Source organism: Macaca mulatta, chromosome 1 (assembly GCF_049350105.2).
Source record: "Macaca mulatta isolate MMU2019108-1 chromosome 1, T2T-MMU8v2.0, whole genome shotgun sequence".
Lineage (NCBI taxonomy): Eukaryota > Metazoa > Chordata > Mammalia > Primates > Cercopithecidae > Macaca > Macaca mulatta.
The window spans coordinates 131,609,639-131,629,783 of record NC_133406.1 but is presented as its reverse complement, the minus strand read 5'-3'; the positions used below and the strand labels follow the sequence as shown (position 1 = coordinate 131,629,783).

The window sequence follows — 20,145 nt, the reverse complement described above, 5'->3', positions numbered from 1 at the left end:
TACAAATACAGCATAAAGGTTGAGGACCTGGCAAGTGAAAAAGTGAATCCCTTAAAACAATCTGAATGTCCATGTATACAGGAGAACCTCACAAAACTATGTGATTGTACTACTTGTAAGTTATTTAACAAATTTTTAAAGGGTAATATTGATTATGCTTATTTTCATAGTATACTGACTTGGGAACTTAATCTTTTCTCCACTTCATAGCTCCTGCTTATTTTGTAATACTGCTTACTCAGAACCTGGGTATGAACCTGAATGTTTCCTTCCCTATCTCATTCCATTCTTTCTGTTTTAGTGCCTACTGCTGTTTGATTACGTTCCCCATTCAGATTCCTACAAGGATCTGGAAACCCTAGATCATCTATTCACAAGGAAGCTATATAACAGGTGACTGGCTAGCATTAGATTAGTGCCACCTGTGGTCCAACTGGCTGTGGTGAGAGAGCCAGGGTCCCTTGGTATAAATCATGGGCCACATAGGGTTGCCCTGTCAATAGCACTGTGAATGAGACAATTTCACTTACAAGGATCCATGGGTTTATAAAGGCCAAATAAAGAAGGGACCAGTCAGAACTCTTCTATCCTGACTTCATTTTGTAGCAAAAGCAATTAACAAAAGGATTTAAAAAAAAAAGGTTTGGAATCCATTACCTAATCTCATTTGGGCCCGGATGTGACAATCACCCATTCAGCCCAGTACTCTGTCTCTGATCAGACATACAAAGAATTGTCTTGTAAAAGAGAGGCTGGGCCAGGTGCTAGTGGCTCATGCCTGTAATCCCAGCACTTTTGGGAGGCCAAGGTGGATAGATCACCTGAGGTCAGGATTTCAAGACCAGCCTGGCCAACATGGTGAAGGCCTGTCTCTGCTAAAAATACAAAAAAAATTAGCCAGGCATGGTGGTGGGCGCCTGTAATCCCAGCTACTCAAGGGGCTGAGGCAGGAGAATCGCTTGAACCCCGGAGGCAGAGGTTACAGTGAGCCGAGATCGCCACTGCACTCCAGCCTGGGTGGCAAGAGCGAGACTCCATCTTAAAAAAAATGGCGGGGGGCTGGGTGCGGTAGCTCACACCTCTAATCCCAGCACTTTGGGAGGCTGATGCAGGAGGATCACTTGAGACCAGAAGTTCAAGACTAGCCTGGCCAACATAGCAAAACCCCATCTCTACTATAAATACAAAAACTAGCCGGGGCTGGTGGCAGGCGCCTGTGGTCCCAGCTACTCAGGAGGCTGAGGCAGGAGAAACACTTGAACCCAGGAAGTGGAGGTTGCAGTGAGCCGAGATTGCACCACGGCTCTCCAGCCTGGGTAACAGAGTAAGGCTCCATCTCAAAAAAAAAAGATAGTGACAGTTATCCCCCCTTGTGTAATTTTCCAAATGGTTGAGATATAACTTCTGGATATTTCTTATTTCTTAGCAGCAGCTTAAAATGAATCAAGTATCAACAAATTTATGACCCATCTGCTGAGCAGATCACTTCCATCTGTAACCCTGGCCATGCTACAGAGTTGGCAACCACACAAAAATGTCCCTGGCAAACATTGTATCAGAATTTAGATTATTCATGGGAATTAAAGTTAATGGTTAGATTTTTAAATATAAGACTACTATAACATTTTCAAGGTGAATTTAGATAACTTCAATAATTTTCACATAAAGTTTTCTAAAATATATAACCCCATGCCATAATCAAATGGCCATAATTTAAATAATTCAGGTTCATTCTTATGTTATCTTACATTATAATACTCCCCCCTTGAATAAAACTGCTGCATCTTTGAGACATATATCTTCTTTCCCCTGACATGGCTTTAACTGACTTCCTGGACTCTTCTCACATTCATTAAAGGCTTTGGATCAGTCTTACTCTCCAGCCAAGTAGAACCAATAATTCATTCATTTATTTGTTCTCTCAATAAGTAAGTATTTACTTAGTATCTACTATATGTCAATCACTGTGTGACTGGGGCCTGGAATTATTAGATGGAAGGCATAGACCCTTCCTCTGGTGGCCGGAGATGACAAGCAGATATTCAGCCCCACTATTCAGCCATTATTCATTAGTATGAACCACTATTTATTATTATTATTATTATTTTTTTTTTTTTGAGATGGAGTCTCACTCTGTTGCCCAGGCTGGAGTACAGTGGCATGATCTCGGCTCACTGCAACCTCTGCCTTCTGGATTCAAGCAATTCTCGTGCCTCAGCCTCCCAAGAAGCTGGGATTACAGACATGAGCCATGACATCCAGCTAATTTTGGTTTTTTTTTCTTTCTTTTTTTGGTAGCAAAGGGGTTTCGCCATGTTGGCGAGGCTGGTCTCAAACTCCTGACCTCAAGTGATCCACCAGCCTTGGCCTCCCAAAGTGCTGGGATTACAGGCATGAGCCACCATGCCAAGCCACCACGGGTTTTTAATTTGCCCCTGAAAAAATAGCCGAGTGCCTTAATAGTGACAACCCATTCCAAACACACCATCTGTTCTTTCGTGACTCACAGCCTTTGCACAGGTTTGCCCTACCTAGAATATCTGTTCCCCTTTATTCACCTAGTTAACTCCTGGTAATTCTTAAATCTCAATTCATAACTCGTCTGATTCAGTGTTTTGAAATAATAACCAAGGAGATGGGTAGCTTTGTCTAACACCCTTGACTCTTTAGCACAAACCACCAATCGCTTCAGATTTTTAGTTCTTGGGTACGTTAGTCAATGGCTTCTTATATGACCCTAGATTTGTGGTTGTTCTGAACAATCACATATTCAGTTTCTGTCATTTTAGTTACACATGGCAATCCATTTTAATCTTCTTATCATTTATTCAAGAATGATACATGTTCACTGAGCACCAATACATATCAATATGCCAGGCTTTTTTTTTTAATTGATGGAAATATAAAGGAACTAGAGTAACCAAAGTGACTTTTAAAAGGAAGAATCAAGTTGGGATACTTGTACTCTACCTGATTCCAAAACTTACTGTAAGCAATAGTAGTTAAGATAGTTTGGTATCAGTGAAAAGATAAACACCAAGATCAATGGAACGCAGTCCAGAAGTAGATCCACACATGGCAGGGTTGATTGATTTTTGACAAAGTGTTAAAGCAATTCCAAAGGGAAAGGAAAGTCTTTTCAACAAATTGTGCTGGATGAACTCAGTACCTGTCGGGGGGGAAAAAATGAACATCAACCCTACTTCACACCATAGGCATGACACCGAGTGAGGTGTCAGAGCCCCTGCATCAGAAAGCGGTCAACTCTTGGGTTGGTAAGAAGAATCTACAGACAACAGTATAGGTTTAAAAAGGAAACTTCCATTAAATAGAATGCTGCAGAAGAGTGCAGTGGGGTGCCTCAGCAAGAGAGGACTGAGTGTGCCACGGTGAATTTTTCCTTAGGGGTATTTATGGACCTTAGGGATATTTATGGGAGCGGCCATGTAGGTCATGATAAATATTACATTTGTAGACATTCTGGTGCCTTAATGTCAGCAAGGGTCACACGATGAGTTTTGATATGCATGCATTCAAGAGGGATATATAGAAATTCTAGTTACTTATAAATTTGGGGGGGAAAAAACTGGAACCAGATGCCTGTGTTAGATAATAGGGAAGTCTAATTACTTTTGAAATCCTCAGATAAGAAGTTTTTGTCTCCAGGGCCTACTGGATGGTCACCAGGTGATTTTGCTCTGCTCATTTTCCCCTGACAAATATCTTGGACCCTTTATATTCCCCCATGCTCGTGTCTGCCTGCTGCATATCATGGTCTCAAGAAAGAGAAAATAGCATAGTGAAGAGGGGTGTCAAGTCCATCTGGCTACTTCCTGCTGAAAGAGGGCACTCCAGCCTGGGCAACAGAGTGGGACTCTGTCTCAAAAAAAAAAAAAAAAAAAAAAGTCCACACTGTCTAGTCACAAATGTTCACAGCATTTTTAACACTTTGCGTTATTTCTAATTTGGGGCTATTACAAATGAAAATGCTGTGCCCATCAATGATTAGATAAATAAAATTGTGATAAATCAATACAATGGAATACTAATCAGTAATTTAAAAAAAACACAACCTGCTGATACATGCAATAAGGAGGCAAAAAAAGAGAACACTGTGTATTTCATTTATTTAAGATTCAAGAAAATGCAAAATAGTCTCTATTGACAGAAAGTGGTTGCTTCGGTATGAAGTTGGAAAGAGAGATGGATTACAAGGGCACAAGAAAACTTTTGGGAATGACGGAAGATTATTTTTATTGTAGTAATGGTTTAATGGGTATACATATATGTCAAAACTGATCAAACCAAACTTACAGCTTTATATATGTGCAGCGTAGAGGTCTTCAATTACAAGTGAATAAACATTTTTTAAAATGGTGATAAAAATAACATCTTCAGCCTGTTGTAGGGATTCATTGAATATGTTAAGCACTTTATCATAATACCTGGCTCCCTGAGTTTGATGCCACTGACACTTAGATATCAAACTCAACCTCTCTACCAAGCTTTTCATCCAAAGTGACTAGGGGTAAAGACTGTTTAAGACTATACAGAAAGATCATGTATCTGAGGAATTAAAAATAAGCCATACGATTAGGCAATGTGTCACTCAATAAACTCAATAAACTATTATTATCAAGGCAAAATATATATACACAAAAAGTAAGAAATGGGTTCAAAAAAATTTTTTTCTATGGACTTCTAACGTGGTAACTCATGACACAGGGGTTAGGATCTTCAGTTTTCCTTTGGAAGTTAATAAAAACCACTATAGAGAAAAACAAGATTTACTACTAAGAAGGTGAAAACTGCTTCTCCTCTTAGGGTTCTAGTTCTCTTGCAACCTAAAACAAAGGAACTGGACAGGATTACCACTTTTGTACTGTACAGCTCTAAACATTAATCAGTCACTCAATTCATTATTTATTTTTTTCTGTTTCCTTGTATTCTGTCATACAACTGTCTCTTGGTTTACCTACTTTTCTGCTTGTCTTCTCTCTCTCCTCCTGGTTTATTTTCATCCAGATGGGATTTTCCCCAAAGTTTCCATCGTCATTCTTTTCTTCTCCTCTGTGTATGCGCCACTGAAGTTAAGATTGCAACGTTCAAACTCCCCACACATTCACACCCCCATTCCCATTTCACAGTATCTCACCCAATGTTTACCACTCCGAACACATTCCTAGAATCGAAAGATCCAGAGCAGGGAGAAAAGAAAAGGCGCCTACCAGATGCCTGGAACAGTCTACTAAGCGCCACAAGTATATTAGCTTTTTCAGTGCTCTCAACAGCCCAGGCAGATGTTATCTCAATCTTACGGTTGAATAAATTTAAGACCTCTGGCTGGACACTAGAGGCTGGCGAAGGACGTGACCTTTGATCAGAATCTCCCGGAGGAGTGGGGTCCCTGACCATTGTCCCTTCCAGAGAACCTTAAAACAGACGCCAGGAGACCCTCTCGGATACTCTGCAGGAGTCAAGAGTCACGATATTAGCAAGCACATCGCAGCCATGCGAACCCTTTCTGGTTCAGCTCTCGACAAAAGAAATCAAGCCCCCAGTCAAAATACAACAACAACGGATTAAGCCTACCACCCTCTCCCCCGGCCCCCAAATTCTCAGGGGAAATCCCCTAAGAGTCAGGTAGGGAGGTCACTGCAGCGACTTCAGGTGCAGAGAACGCGGGGAACTAGGAAGAGGACGCTCCAGCCCACCTGGGCGTCTCTGATTGGCCGGCAGTTCAGCTTGGAACGCTGGGGTGCGTGGCGTCATATCCGCCGGGTCCGCCATCTTGTTCCCAGGGGCAGTTGGCGGAAGAGATCGATCTCACTTGCCGCCGGCTCCCCTTCTGCGTGGAGTTCTCGCGGACTGGGTTTCGCTGTTTGCTCTCGGCCCGGGGTCCTTTTGTCGGCGCCCTGGGTGCCCTCTCTTGCCCGGCTGGGGCACAGCAAGGCGGCCCCTTCTCCCGACGACGTTCCATGGAGTAGGGTCCCAGACCGTTGTCCCGAAGAGCGAGATCGAGCTTGGCCCCCTCCCCCCCCTCCTTCCTTCCCTCCCTCCTTCCTTCCGCCGCAACATGGCTAACAACAGCCCCGCGCTGACAGGCAACTCGCAGCCGCAGCACCAGGCGGCCGCTGCTGCGGCTCAGCAACAGCAGCAGTGCGGCGGCGGCGGCGCTACCAAGCCGGCGGTCTCGGGCAAGCAGGGCAATGTGCTCCCGCTCTGGGGCAACGAGAAGACCATGAACCTCAACCCCATGATCCTGACCAACATCCTGTCGTCGCCTTACTTCAAAGTACAGCTCTACGAGCTCAAGACCTACCACGAGGTGGTGGACGAGATCTACTTTAAGGTACGAAGCGTGTAGGCCTTGGCTTTGGGGGTAAGTTCGGAAGAGGGGCTATGGAGGAAACGGGCGAAGGCGGCCCCCGAAATCTGAAGATTTGTGGGTGGGGGAAGGTGGTTCGGCGGAGGGGGAGCTGCGGCCTGTAGTCTTCTCTGGGAGGGGTCGGACTGGGGCCGCCCTCTCGTTTCCATTTTAGATTTTTAGAGCCGGGAGAGCCCGCCACTATTGATCTCCTCCCCCAACCTTCTGCCCACCCCTGGGGGGAGTTCGGCAAGAGGGATTGGGGAGAGGAGGAAAGAGTAACAGAAGCCTTTCCAGTTTACAGCTTTAAAATTATTCCTTTTGACGTGGATCTACTGAGCGCCAACTTGTTGGTGCTTCTCCCGCTCACCCCTGGCCAGGGCGTGTAATGACTTCAGTATTGGCCTCGTGTTGTTGGTACTCACTATCCGATCCAGACAGGGAAATGGTCAGTGCGTGTGTGTCGGGTGGGGTTGGGGGGATGAGGGTGGAGAGGTGCCATTTCAAGAGGTGTACAGAAGGCCTGGAAATTTTCCCAGCAGGAAGTCAGGAGTAAGAGGTCTCAGCCACCTGTGCATTGGGCTAATTTAGAATTATCTGGGCCCTGGGCTTCTGCGGCAGGGTCGGTGCTGGCTTGGCTGTGCTGGGGAGCTCACCTGGCGCCTCCTCACTGCACTCTTGTCTCAGTTCTTGTTTCGTTAGCAGGATTGACTCAGTCTTGCAGCGAGGCTCGGAGCAGCCCAGGGTCGCAGGTAGAGGTATGCACTATTAATCATGCTCAATCGCCATAAATGCATTTCCCTGGTTAAATGAACGGCTAATTAGATTTTTTTTTTTTTTTTTTTTTGGCCATTGCTTTTGGTCCTTCACCAATTAGGTAGGCTTTTTCCAGTTCCCTGCAAATTAGGTAGTGTAAAAAATACCTTCCAGGCCTCCAAAGGTTAATTTCTATTTTAAAGAAAATTAATAATAGCCTTAATGGTCTTTAACTATTTTATCCGGGCATCTAATATACAATCCATTTTTGTCTATATTGACTTTTAAAAACTCGACAGACCACACAAAGTGTTTTCTGTCATTTGAACGTATGTGTAGAGATGGTAACAAAAGGACATTCTCTTTCGTTTTGCCCACCTTTTCCCCCAGTTGAGTAATTAGGTTATTGAAGGATTTTGAGAGATTAGTTGCTTTTTATAGAAAACATATCTTGAGGAATACAGTTCAACTTTGGGTTGATAAAGTACACAGATAAATTTGGAATCCTCTTACGAGAGTAGGTCTGATTATAATTTTATGAATTAGTTTTTTTAGCTTTTAAAAGGTAAGACCTTTTTAGTACGGATACAGTATGGTGAATAACATTTAATCCTTAGCTTTATTTATGCAGTAAACTTTAAGCAGTTGAAAATTGGGTTCCTGCTCTTTTTGCGGCAGGTTCTGTTTTCTAACATAGGCAAAATGTTAATGTAATAGAGGAAAGTCTCGTTTTTAAGTTTCAAATGTGTTTTGAAACAAGATTCTACCAGGAATTGTTTTTAAATTCCGTTAAAAAACTAATAGACCCAGCTTTTTACTAATATTATCAGGACTTAAGACGTTCAGATCAAATACTCACTGAAATATGTAAGTTTCCAACGTTGTAATTTTATTTTGTATGCATCCAACCCTGACTTTGGCTAGCTTTTAAGGAATTGAAACATCTTTTACATAGCAGTCTGTGGGGAGTAAAGGAAACGTTAAAGCACTGCGAAATAGTGTAGTGCTTAAACTTAAATGCATGATTTTCTATCTGAAGCCATTATTCAGGACTACAAAATTTACCATGTGCGGGTGGAAATAGAATTTTAGAAATACGTAGTGAAAAAACAGGATTTTTTTTGTATGTTTTTAAAAAAACAAAAATGGGTCTTCCCAAAAGGCCTTTTTGGATTCTATTATAGAGCTAATATTCTTTTGTTGTTGTTGTTGCTATTTTTAGATAAGGAATGGTTTTTGTAAGATGTTCCTTATAGCAAATATGATACTGTATCATCTTTGATGATACTTAGTATATGCCTGTGACTAGTCACACTCAGTTTTTGACACAACTTATATTCTGGGGAATAATTGGATTGGTTCACACATAATTAGGCTGAAGCTTAATTACAACAATGATCTCTGTAAGTGTGGCCTTTGTAATTTTATCTTTAATCAGGAATAAACCTGACCCTGGTGGAAAAAATGTACAAATAAAAAGTTCCATAATTTTGCATCACAAGTAACCTGTTACTGTTTTAGAGATTTTTCCAGTAATTTTCCTTAATTTTATAATGTAGATTTTAAATTACAATAAAATTGAACTACTAAAGGTATTTTCAAGTATTTCAAATTAATGCTTAAACTTCATTAATACTTTTTGCTTTAAATTGGAGACTTAAATCCATTTTTAAAGGAAAATGTTTTAAAAGCAACTCATAAGTTAAAATATTATCAAATATTATCAAAGTTAAAATATTACCAAATAGTTTTTGCAACCAAGGGAGACTATAGAAATTTTCTGACTCCCAGATATAGATATCAGCTCTTTATAAGGCCAGTTTAGTGGGATTTCTCCTCTGCAAAGCTATTAAGGTTTTGTTAAACCCTAGTAGCTTTTGGGTGTTGTTTAAATGTCTAAGCAGTTTTTCCAAAAATGATTTACACACTTAATGTCAGTAAACATATACTTAATGCCAAAATAATTTTGGAAGAGCTGCTCTATTATGGACTTGGGTATACTTTTATCAGGCTTTTAAACAAATTCAAAGTATGAATGTTTGTTGTGTTCCTCTTTTCTATTTTCAGGTCACGCACGTTGAACCATGGGAGAAAGGAAGCAGGAAAACAGCGGGCCAGACAGGGATGTGCGGAGGGGTAAGTAGAAGTACGTGCATTTTTCAGTTTTTCTGTTTCTGATAACTAAGTTTATATTTAGAGAACTAGAGGCCTGTCAATTATATACTTGAGTGACAATTTTTTTAATCTAAATTCAAGTGTTCAGTGAAATAGGGTTAGAAAAGTGTTACTTTTTAATGCTTGTTTCTTAGTTCTGGATTATGGCTTGTTATTAATACCTAACAGGATTAATCAATTGGTGTTAAGAGTCTGTTAATTATTTTACTGCTTTTTCTTAACTCTTGTTTCCCCTAAAGGTTCGAGGTGTTGGAACAGGAGGAATTGTTTCTACAGCATTTTGCCTGTTATACAAATTATTTACCCTGAAGTTAACTCGAAAGCAAGTGATGGGTCTTATAACACACACAGACTCTCCATATATTAGAGCTCTTGGATTTATGTATATAAGGTGAGCGTGCATTTATGTACATTTCCAGGAAATATCTCATTTTAATTCACATATGTTTAATAATAGTCTTTTGTAATTCTAGATATACACAGCCCCCTACAGATCTATGGGACTGGTTTGAATCCTTCCTTGATGATGAAGAGGTATGTCAACAAGGGTAATAATTTGTTTTCTTCTGATTACTCTCATATTTTTATTATCTTTTATTTATTGGTGGTTTAATGTCTTCAAGAATTTCCTGTAGTTAAATTTATTTCAGTCAGATACTTTTGGAATTAATGTCCTTTTACTGAGACCTGATGGCTTTTATATATTTCAGGGTAAATTTCTGAAGTTTTATTTTCTTGTTTTAAAACTGTTTAAATGTGTTTGGTAATTATTGGAAATTTTTCACTTCTTAATTATGTTCTGTGTATTGCATTGATCCTGAATTGTATAGTTAATAGTGATTTTTCAAGATGGGGCATGCTCAAGATCGAGGTGATAATAAAATACATGCACATGGAATACTAATTGTAGCTTTTGTTTCTTCTGGAACATTTCAGTTCTTCACCCTCTAACTTCTTCCATATATCAGTATTCCCACTTGCATAGAAGTGCTGAATTGAAGAACTGGGTGTTACATAAATAGGCTAAGTGTTTGGATGACTTGTTCAAGGTGACAAAATTTTAATTCTAGCTTTCTGACTCCTAGTACACCACATGTACCTTTAAAAAAGAATTTTTTTTTAAATTGTAATTTGAGTCTCCCTAATTTGAAATCTGAAATACTAAGTTAGATTTAAATCATATATGCATGCATATACTAGAGGAGAATAATAAAAAATAAATTGTGTATGCATTGGCTGGGCATGGTGGCTCACACTTGTAATCCCAACACTTTGAGAGTTTAAGACCTGCCTGAGCAATATAGTGAGACCTCATCTCTAAAAAAAAAAAAAAAAAAAAAAAAGTTTAAAAATTAGCTGAGCATATAGGTATGCATCTTATTAGTCCCAGCTACTTGGGAGGCAGGGGTGGGAAGATCACTTGAGCCCAGCAGGTGGAATTTGCAGTGAGCCAAGATCATTGCCGCTTCACTCCAGCCTGGGTAACAGAGTAAGACCCTTTCTCAAAACAAAATGTCATATATGCATTAATTTACTTACATGGTGAAGTCCAACATTTCAAAAATGAAATGATGAGCTGTATTGTCCATTTGTCTACCCACTCTGCTATTTTGTGTTTTAAGGTTCATAAAGACTTTGAGTGCTGTATGTCAGTAGTCTATTTACAGAGTTCATCCAAAGAATTTATTGAATTTAAGGATGGTTCTAATGGAAATCTATTGTGTTTTGTTATTACATGCACACCTTAAAAAAAAAGATCTCATTTAGACATGGAGAATTTTTATTTTTCTCTACTCTTTTTTTTTTTTTTTTGCCAGTTAACTGAGTTACTTAATAACTCAGAAGAAGCAAAACGTGTTTTAAATCACAATCTTTAAGGGTTTTTTATCTTTAGATGAGTTTTTCATACTGAAGCACTTCTCCCTTCTGTCTTTAAAAAAGCATGTTCCTCATCATAATTGGTGTTGTATTGGTTTTGTTTCTGGATGCCTCTATTTTATGTTTTTTATTGTGTTTACAAATCTGAGGTCCTCTATTTAAGCTAACTTATTGTTTTCTTCCTTAGATATCTGCAGCGATTATATTTGGATATACTGTATATCTGAACACTTAAATGTGTGTGAGTGCAAGCAGTTTTACCTTTAGCTCTTGTTTTCCTGTTTAGATAACAAATCTCACTTTCCTTGTGTGCTTGCACTATAGGTTTGGGACTGACAATAGCTGACTAACATGTCCTGAGCTGTGAGAGGGCATAGCAAGAAGGCCTTCATGCGGTAATGACCCTTTTCAGAGACAATGGTCATCATGGATTATGCGTTTCCAATTATTTGTTCATTTATTTATTTTCTACATAACTAAATTAGAAACCTCACTGCTTCATGGCAGTTGGTTTGCTATTGCTTCCAGTTTTATTAGGGCTTCATTTTATATTAGAGCTGTTAAAAGATAACCGTTAGACAGGAATTATCTAAAGTAGATGATATGTAGCTAGGTTATGGTGCAAGGTATATGATGTGTGCAAATATGTCCACAGAAATAAATACATAGTAGGTATGTGGAATGTAAATTTAAGTCAATCGTTCCGCATAATTTAGAAATGTAAGGGGCTTTTTCATATTGTTAACTGAGTGAGATCAGTTCCCTTTATGCCCGTGAGGCTGCAGGGTTTGTTCACACCTGCATGCACACACTAAGCCCAAATATTTCTGTTCATTCATTGTCAGATTAGGATACGAAAATAAAATTTTTCTGTTAGTTTTTTTTATATTGAGATTCCAAAGATGGTAATATTTTTATAGTGTTAATGTATATATGGAAATACTTTTTTTGACGGCTAGGGTATCTTTTGTGTTTCTGTAGGACCTAGATGTGAAGGCTGGTGGAGGCTGTGTAATGACCATTGGAGAAATGCTACGATCTTTTCTCACAAAACTGGAGTGGTTTTCTACCTTGTTTCCAAGAATTCCAGTTCCAGTTCAAAAGAATATTGATCAGCAGATTAAAACCCGACCTAGAAAAATCAAGAAAGATGGGAAGGAAGGTGCTGAGGAAATAGACAGACATGTTGAACGCAGACGTTCAAGGTAATGTCACTCTTGAATTATGCTTATTTTTTATATATGTTTTATACAAAGTTAATGGTTCTGAGAAATAGTAAGTTGTTAGGAATTTTACTGTTCATTTTATTAGTTTGTCACTTTTACCCCCCAAAGATTATTTTCTTCTTTTCAGGGCTTTTTTTGTAACATTATGCATCTGTAAATGAGAACAATAAACTTTTTTGCTTTGATGATTCTTGACATGGACTTAAGCATGAGGACCTGAATAAATAATGCTGTTGAAAATTACTATGAAAAGAATTTCATGTTTTATTCATTGAAATTTTCTTTCTCCCTCCGCCTTCCTTAGGTCTCCAAGGAGATCTCTGAGTCCACGGAGGTCCCCAAGAAGATCAAGAAGTAGAAGTCATCATCGGGAGGGCCATGGGTCTTCTAGTTTTGACAGAGAATTAGAAAGAGAGAAAGAACGCCAGCGACTAGAGCGTGAAGCCAAAGAAAGGGAGAAAGAACGGCGAAGATCCCGAAGTATTGACCGGGGGTTAGAACGCAGGCGCAGCAGAAGTAGGGAAAGGCATAGAAGTCGCAGTCGAAGTCGTGATAGGAAAGGGGATAGAAGGGACAGGGATCGAGAAAGAGAGAAAGAAAATGAGAGAGGTAGAAGACGAGATCGTGACTATGATAAGGAAAGAGGAAATGACCGAGAAAAAGAGAGAGAGCGATCAAGAGAAAGGTCCAAGGAACAGAGAAGTAGGGGAGAGGTAGAAGAGAAGAAACATAAAGAAGACAAAGATGATAGGCGGCACAGAGATGACAAAAAAGATTCCAAGAAAGAGAAAAAACACAGTAGAAGCAGAAGCAGAGAAAGGAAACACAGAAGTAGGAGTCGAAGTAGAAATGCAGGGAAACGAAGTAGAAGTAGAAGCAAAGAGAAATCAAGTAAACATAAAAATGAAAGTAAAGAAAAATCAAATAAACGAAGTCGAAGTGGCAGTCAAGGAAGAACTGACAGTGTTGAAAAATCAAAAAAACGGGAACATAGTCCCAGCAAAGAAAAATCTAGAAAGCGTAGTGGAAGCAAAGAACGTTCCCACAAACGAGATCACAGTGATAGTAAGGACCAGTCAGACAAACATGATCGTCGAAGGAGCCAAAGTATAGAACGAGAGAGCCAAGAAAAACAGCATAAAAACAAAGATGAGACTGTGTGAAAATATTTTGTAAAAGTGGATCACATTGAATCCTATAAATGATTAAATCTGCTTTTTTTCCCCCAAGTTGAGATTGTGCAGTAGTTCGCACTCCTCAAGCTCTCCCTGTAGGCTGCATTTTCATTTCCTCTTTTGTGTAGGGAAGTGCCTTTGTAATTCCATTTATTGCATTGGTGTTTTCACCCAATTGTTAAGTTTGATACATGATGCACAGATTGTTCTTGCATTTTTATTGTTTGTTTTTGAAATGTACAGTCTGTACATATGTCCTGAAAATGTTTTAATTCCTTTGGCATGGTTGCCATGTTGGTTAAATTTGTATAAGGCAATAAACTGCCACTAATCTATTTTTGTTTTGTAGGTGTGGGATTATGGTTTGTGTACTGAAGTTAGCATGGCTGTGCTTTTCGTAATAGAATGCTAAAGACTTTGAGAATGGAACTTGGATGTCTGTTGTAGGAGAAATATGTGCTGCCAATGTACATGAAGGTAGCATTGTAGGATTAACATTTTTGTCCACTGTATATTATCTTGGAAGGCTCTTGTTAATGTGTTACACTTAATATTCTCCACAGTTACCTTTAGAGAGAATTTATGAGAAGTTAGTTTCTGATGCAGAGGTTTTTAGGCTGTGATTTCATCAAAAGTCCTTTTAGCATTCTACCTCAAAGGGACACTTAGTATGCCTAAAATTTATTCACTTAGTTTTCCTTTTTTATTTGAAAAAATACATGACATGTAATCCTTTTTTCTTGAATTCTTTCTCAGATTTTAAAGTGCTATATTAAAGAAAAAAATTAATGTCTAAAGCCTAGCATTCTTGCAGAACCCTATACTAACATGTAATTGGGAGAGGGTGGGGCAAATGAGTAGAGAAACAGATTCAAGCGTCAAGCTTCCAAAGCATTTTTATAAATGGAAAATCCTTAAATTATGAAACAGCTTGATATAGTGTCCTTTTTTTAAAATTCCAAACTTTTTTTATTGATAATGGAGATTGCTGTTTGAGTTTTTAAACTTAATCTAGAACAGAGGAGTATTGAAAGTAATGCTGTGCTGCATTATTTAAGACTATCAGCAAATTTGATAGATTGTTCTTATGACTTGTATTCTGATTACAGAGAACCATCATGAGTGTGGAATAAATACTGGATTAAATCCTTTATCCTGGGTCTTGGCTTTTCCCCCATTTGTTAACTTTTTTTTTTTTAAACATGTTTTTATTGTGGAAATTGATGAAACAGTAGAGTCGCACTTTGTGTACAGGGATGTCTTAGTTCCCAGATGACAAGTGAATTTTAAAGAAATGCAGAAACTGGGATTGGGCATGTGGTAATCAATAATCTTTATTAGAATTCTTGATAATGGCAGTTCCGTTTGTCAGTGGTTACGTGTCACTTGATTAATTTGTTCCATGTCAAAGATGTTTATTGGGATATCTTTTACTTGGACAATATATTAGCATTTTTTAAAATTTGGACTTGGAGGAAATTCTTTAAGATAATTCACCCAGTTCTTTTTAGAAAAGAAAATAGAGGCCCAAAGTAATGTTGTCAGTGCTAGGGCTAAAACTGAGTATTCTGACAGTGTAGTGAACCTGGCACACACATTGACGTTTGTTTTATCTCACTAGTTATACTGGCCAACTAATGCGCACTCAGAAGCCACCTTGCAAAAGTGTTAAATGGAGCAAACGAGTACACTTGCAAGAGTCCTCCATATGTGGGCTTAACATTTGTACCACTCCATTTTAGAAAAATCTCATTAAATGAATTCATCAAAAAATGATATGCTTTTTTCTTTTTTAAGAAAGTTCCATTGTGTTTTAAATTGAGCATCAAGTGAATTAGTACTATAGACACCCAGAAGTTAGAAAACATGTTGTATAATATGAAAGCCACTAGATTTGTCTTGTGTTGAAAATCCATTTTTAGCATACCTAAATTATGGTGCTACTACTTTGGATATGGTTCCATGTGAAATGTTTATCTGACTATTTTAGGTAAAATGTGGAAAGAATTTAAATAATTTCAAATGGAGGTGAAAGAACTATCACCTTGATAGTTTGATGATAGTCACTACATTTGTTTTCTTGTGGTGTTTTTGGTTTTGTTTGTTTCTGTTTTTGTTTTTTTGAGATGGGCCTGGCTCTGTCACCCAAACTGGAGTGTAGTGATGCAGTCTCCGCTCACTACAACCTCCACTTCCCTGGTTCAAGTGATCCTCCGACCTTGGCCCCCTGAGTAGCTGGGACCACAGGTGCATGCCACAACCAGACCCGGCTAATTTTTTGTATTTTTGGTAGGAATGGGATTTCACCATGTTGCTGAGGCTGGTCTTGAACTCCTGGCCTCACGTGATCCACCCACCTCAGCCTCCCAAAGCGCTGTAATTGCAGGTGTGAGCCACCATGCTCGGCCCTTATGATTTTTAAATATGTTTGCTTTTGAGGAAAATTATGGTAGGTGTGAGAACATGTAAATTGTGCTAGTTATTGCTATATATATGCATGATTTATTTGGAGAGTGGCTTCCTAAGAAACTGGGAAAACAAGTGGCTATGAAAGACATCTCACATTTCTTGAGAGCATTGGGACACAAGAGGAACATCACACACTGGGGCCTGTCGGAGGTGGGAGGGATGGCATTAGGAAAAATACCTAATGTAGATGACGGGTTGATGGGTGCAGCAAACCACCATGGCACACATATACCTAGGTAACCTGTGTGTTTCTGCACATGTATCTTAAAGTGTAATTTATGCACAGAACTTAAAGTATAATTTTTAAAAAATTTAATACAGCTTAATACAATTAGCATCCTCCATCCAGTTTTGAACTCACTGAAATGATTTCACGTTTGCATGTATTAATATCTTTGCCTGTTAAAGTTCAGTTTGCAATTAAATTCTATACATGGGCTAGTATATCATCAATCTTAAACTTTTAATATAAAATGTTCATTTTAATGTTGCCCTGTTTATCTCTTAACTCTGGTTTAGTTTCTCAGTTCCTCTAACGCAATGGTTCTTAACTTTTGAGTTCTGGGCCCAATTTTTAGGAATCTGATGAAAGCTGCAATCCTGTCTAAAAAAAAAAGTACCCTGCAGAGTGCAGTGGTTCATGCCTGTAATCCCAGAACTTTGGGAGACTGAGGCCAGTAGATACCTGAGGTCAGGAGTTTTGAGACCAGCCTTGCCAACATGGTGAAACCCCATCTCTACTAAAAAATGCAAAATATGGGCTAGGTGCGGTGGCTCATACCTGTAATCCCAGCACTTTGGGAGGCCGAGGCAGGCTGATCACGAGGTCAGGAGTTCAAGACCAACCTGGCTAACACGGTGAAACCCCATCTCTACTAAAAATACAAAAAGTAGCCGGGTGTGGTGGCGTACACCTGTAGTCCCAGCTACTTGGGCAACTGAGGTAGAGTTGCTTGAACCCAGGAGGCAGAGGTTGCAGTGAGCTGAGATCAAGCCACTACACTCCAGCCTGGGCGACAGAGCAAGACTCCATCTCAAAAAATAAAAACAAAATACGCCGGGCATGGTGGTACGCGCCTGTAATCAGCTACTCCAGAGGGTGAGGCAGGAGAATCGCTTAGAACCTGGGAGGCAGAGGTTGCAGTGAGCTGAGATCTCACCACTGCACTCCAGCTTGGGTGACGGAGACTGTGTCTCAAAAAAAAAAGTACCCTAAAATTTGTGTGTAATTTCAAAGGAACTCACAAACTGCCCTAGGACTTTGGTTCTGCTCATTAACTGATATTTTTTAAGCTATGCTTAGGTGTACAGCATTTGGAAACTAATAGCATAATAAACCAGAAATTTAAGTTCCTAAGAGTACTTAGGCGGTTACTTCCAAAGGCAATATCTATTTTGTTTTTTCACTTAAAGGTGCAGAGGGAGAAAAAATGGCAATGGTATTCACTTAATTCTCTTCCCTAAAAGTTGTCCTTTATGAATATAAAGCTTTTGGTTAGTAGAGATGAGGTCCCACTACTGGCAGTTCATACATCTTTCAACTGATGCCAACGTGCAACCTCAAACACTAGTTGACCGATTCTCAGGTGATATTGGCCAACTGATGGGCGTTGATTCTGGCCCTAGTTTGATTCTATTACGTAAATACTGAAATCAGCCTTGAATGACTAAATTATAGGACCTCTAAGTAGAGATGATTTCATGTGGCAGGAAACGCTTCTTGGTAGTGTCACTCTGTGAAATTCCCCCTCTGTCATTCCGTCTTATAAAGTCCCACAGCACTTTGCAAATACCTCTGAAATGGCATTTATTGGGACCATTGTCTATCAACATTTGTTATTGTGGGAAACTGCATGACAGCAAGAACACAACTGGAAAATGTTAGCATCATGGCTGACTTAAAATCCGTTATTTGATTTCTCAGAGCATTGAAATTCAAAGAATTTCTATTTACATAATCATGATCCACAATGTGTTGCACAGATATGTATCCAGGTGTGTTTGTTAGGGGGTGAGGGGTGCCTTTTCAGCCTATTGTATAAACAGAGAACTGACCTTAACAGTATTTCATGTAAGCCCTGAGGTTTTGCCACAAAGATTGGGAACTACTTATTGCAAAGAAATCCTCACATAAGCTTCCCTGATCTGCAGGTACTTAAAGTCCACCAATCTTCAGGTGGTTTTCCTTGGCTGATTCTTCTTCTGGCCGTTCTGAAGCTGAATTATTTCTCTATTTCTTGAGTCAGTGCAATTAGTCACACACATCCCTGCCCCCGCCTTCCAACAAATTTCATCAGCTGTAAACCCATGACATCCAAAATAAACATATAATGTAAGTGAAAACAAGCAGTGCTTGCTGAGCAAATGCAAGGGAAGACCTCTTGTCTTCTCCTTCCCTCTTATTTAGAAATTTTGAAGTCGGTGTCCTGGATATTGGACTATACCAATAGAGGGAATGTCTTAAATGCGACACTCATCCAGCAAGTCCAGGTACTGGTTCAGTGAACATGTCCTGAATGAAGTGATCCATGAGTTATGCCGAAACTTGTGCAGGGACAGCCAGTGATTTGTGGATGTGCCAGTTATCTATACATTTTCTAGCTCCACATTCACCTTTTATTTCCCTGCTTCGTGATTCTGGGCTGGGCCTTTTAAACGTTTTGCCGTTGCCAGCTGGCATAATGTTAAGCTTGTCAGTGGAGCATGCTGCAGGGAGCTGCGGCAGAGACGTGTGCTTTCTTTTTTCTTTTTGCTTCTCCATTGTGTAGGGGCCACTGGCATGTAGAGCACCCAGCAATACATATCCCCCAGCAAATTTCAGTAGCGTCTCATTGAGAGAAGTGGGAGTTCCCCCATCCACAAGTCCCCCTGCCAGCTTCCCAGCAAGTTTGCTAGTGTTCCAGCAGGCAGCTGCCCAGGAATTTCAGCAGGACCTCACAGGTTTCCCAGTAAGTCTCAGTGGCACCCCAGTGGGTGGCCTCCTAGCTACTTTTGTTGACACGTCTGCTCTCCGGCTCCAACCTTCAGCTTCACAACTGCACCCTCGCCAACAAGGTCTGAATCTCAGTCTTGCAAGGGAACGTCTCCCAATGTTTTCATTTTTTGTTTGTTGTTTTTTGTTTTTTCAGTTGTTGTTGTTTTAGAGCCTTGCTCTGTCACCCAGGCTGGAGTGCAGTGGCACAATCATAGCTCGCTGCAGACTCAACCAGGGCTCAAGCCATCCTCCAGCCTCAGCCTCCTGAGTGGTTAGGAAGGATTATGGGCGGGTGCCCCTACAACTGGCTGATTTTTATTTTTCTTCATAGGGACGGGGTCTTACTGTGTTTCCAAGCTGGTCTCGAACTCCTGGCCTCAAGCAATCCTCCCTCCTTGGTCTCCCAAAGTGCTGAGATTACAGATGTGAGCCACTGTGCCTGGCCACTTCCCCCAAATTTGTTCTTTTCTTGGGTCTTCTGCCTCAGCACTAGAGGTAGTGGCTGCTCCCTACATCCACTATTACTGTTTTTTTTTAGAGTTCTCTTTACCTTTAGTAGTTAACCCCATTACTAGTTAATAATTGTTTGTTTCAAACTTTCCCTCTTGGAATTACTGTGTGTTTTCTGTCTCTGGACTGGACGCTGAGTGATACAACGTATTAAAAATGATGCCAATCATATGGATGCTGCCTCCTTTGGCTAGCTGATGAAGTAGTTTAGTATAAAGGGCTCAGCCCAAGAAGTTTGTTGAGAATTAGGTAAGTGAATCAGATAGGCTTCTTTCAGAATTTTGACTGAAAACTAAGAATTGGGCAGTCCTTATAAGAGCGGACAAGATGCATAGTTGTCTTACAACAGTAACCATGCAAAAGAGTCACCGGACCCTGAAGCTACCTTATTTGCTGCTGGCTTTCTAGTTTTTTCCTACTCTGGTCAGTGGATATCCTTGCAATTTTTGTTTTCCTTAAGGTGGCCTGAGTTTCTCTTCCCTGGAATCCAGGAGCCTAAGTCTGGTTTCTTTTATTGTAATAATCAGGAATCCCTGATCAGTAAGGGTCTTCCTGATATTTTCTAACATTGAGTTTTTAATCTGTTTATCCTTTTTAGTACCAGCAAGAAAATAT

The 20,145-nt window shown here is 39.8% G+C and overlaps 1 protein-coding gene across 3 annotated transcripts; it reads left to right on the top strand.

The window, feature by feature from the left end:
• The first annotated feature begins 5,788 nt into the window (after positions 1-5,788).
• Positions 5,789-14,728, top strand: PRPF38B (pre-mRNA processing factor 38B). 3 transcript variants are annotated; one of them, XM_015146394.3, is made up of 6 exons: positions 5,789-6,352; positions 9,191-9,259; positions 9,538-9,689; positions 9,772-9,832; positions 12,158-12,381; positions 12,707-14,728. In XM_015146394.3, exons 1-6 carry the CDS (start codon positions 6,077-6,079, stop codon positions 13,563-13,565), a joined length of 1,641 nt encoding a protein of 546 aa, XP_015001880.1. In that variant the 5' UTR covers positions 5,789-6,076; the 3' UTR covers positions 13,566-14,728. The 3 variants fall into 3 exon arrangements, with proteins under 3 accessions (XP_015001880.1, XP_028686785.1, XP_028686778.1); XM_028830952.2 differs by having other exon boundaries at positions 9,772-9,846; XM_028830945.2 differs by having other exon boundaries at positions 9,191-9,269.
• The last annotated feature ends 5,417 nt before the right edge of the window (positions 14,729-20,145 follow it).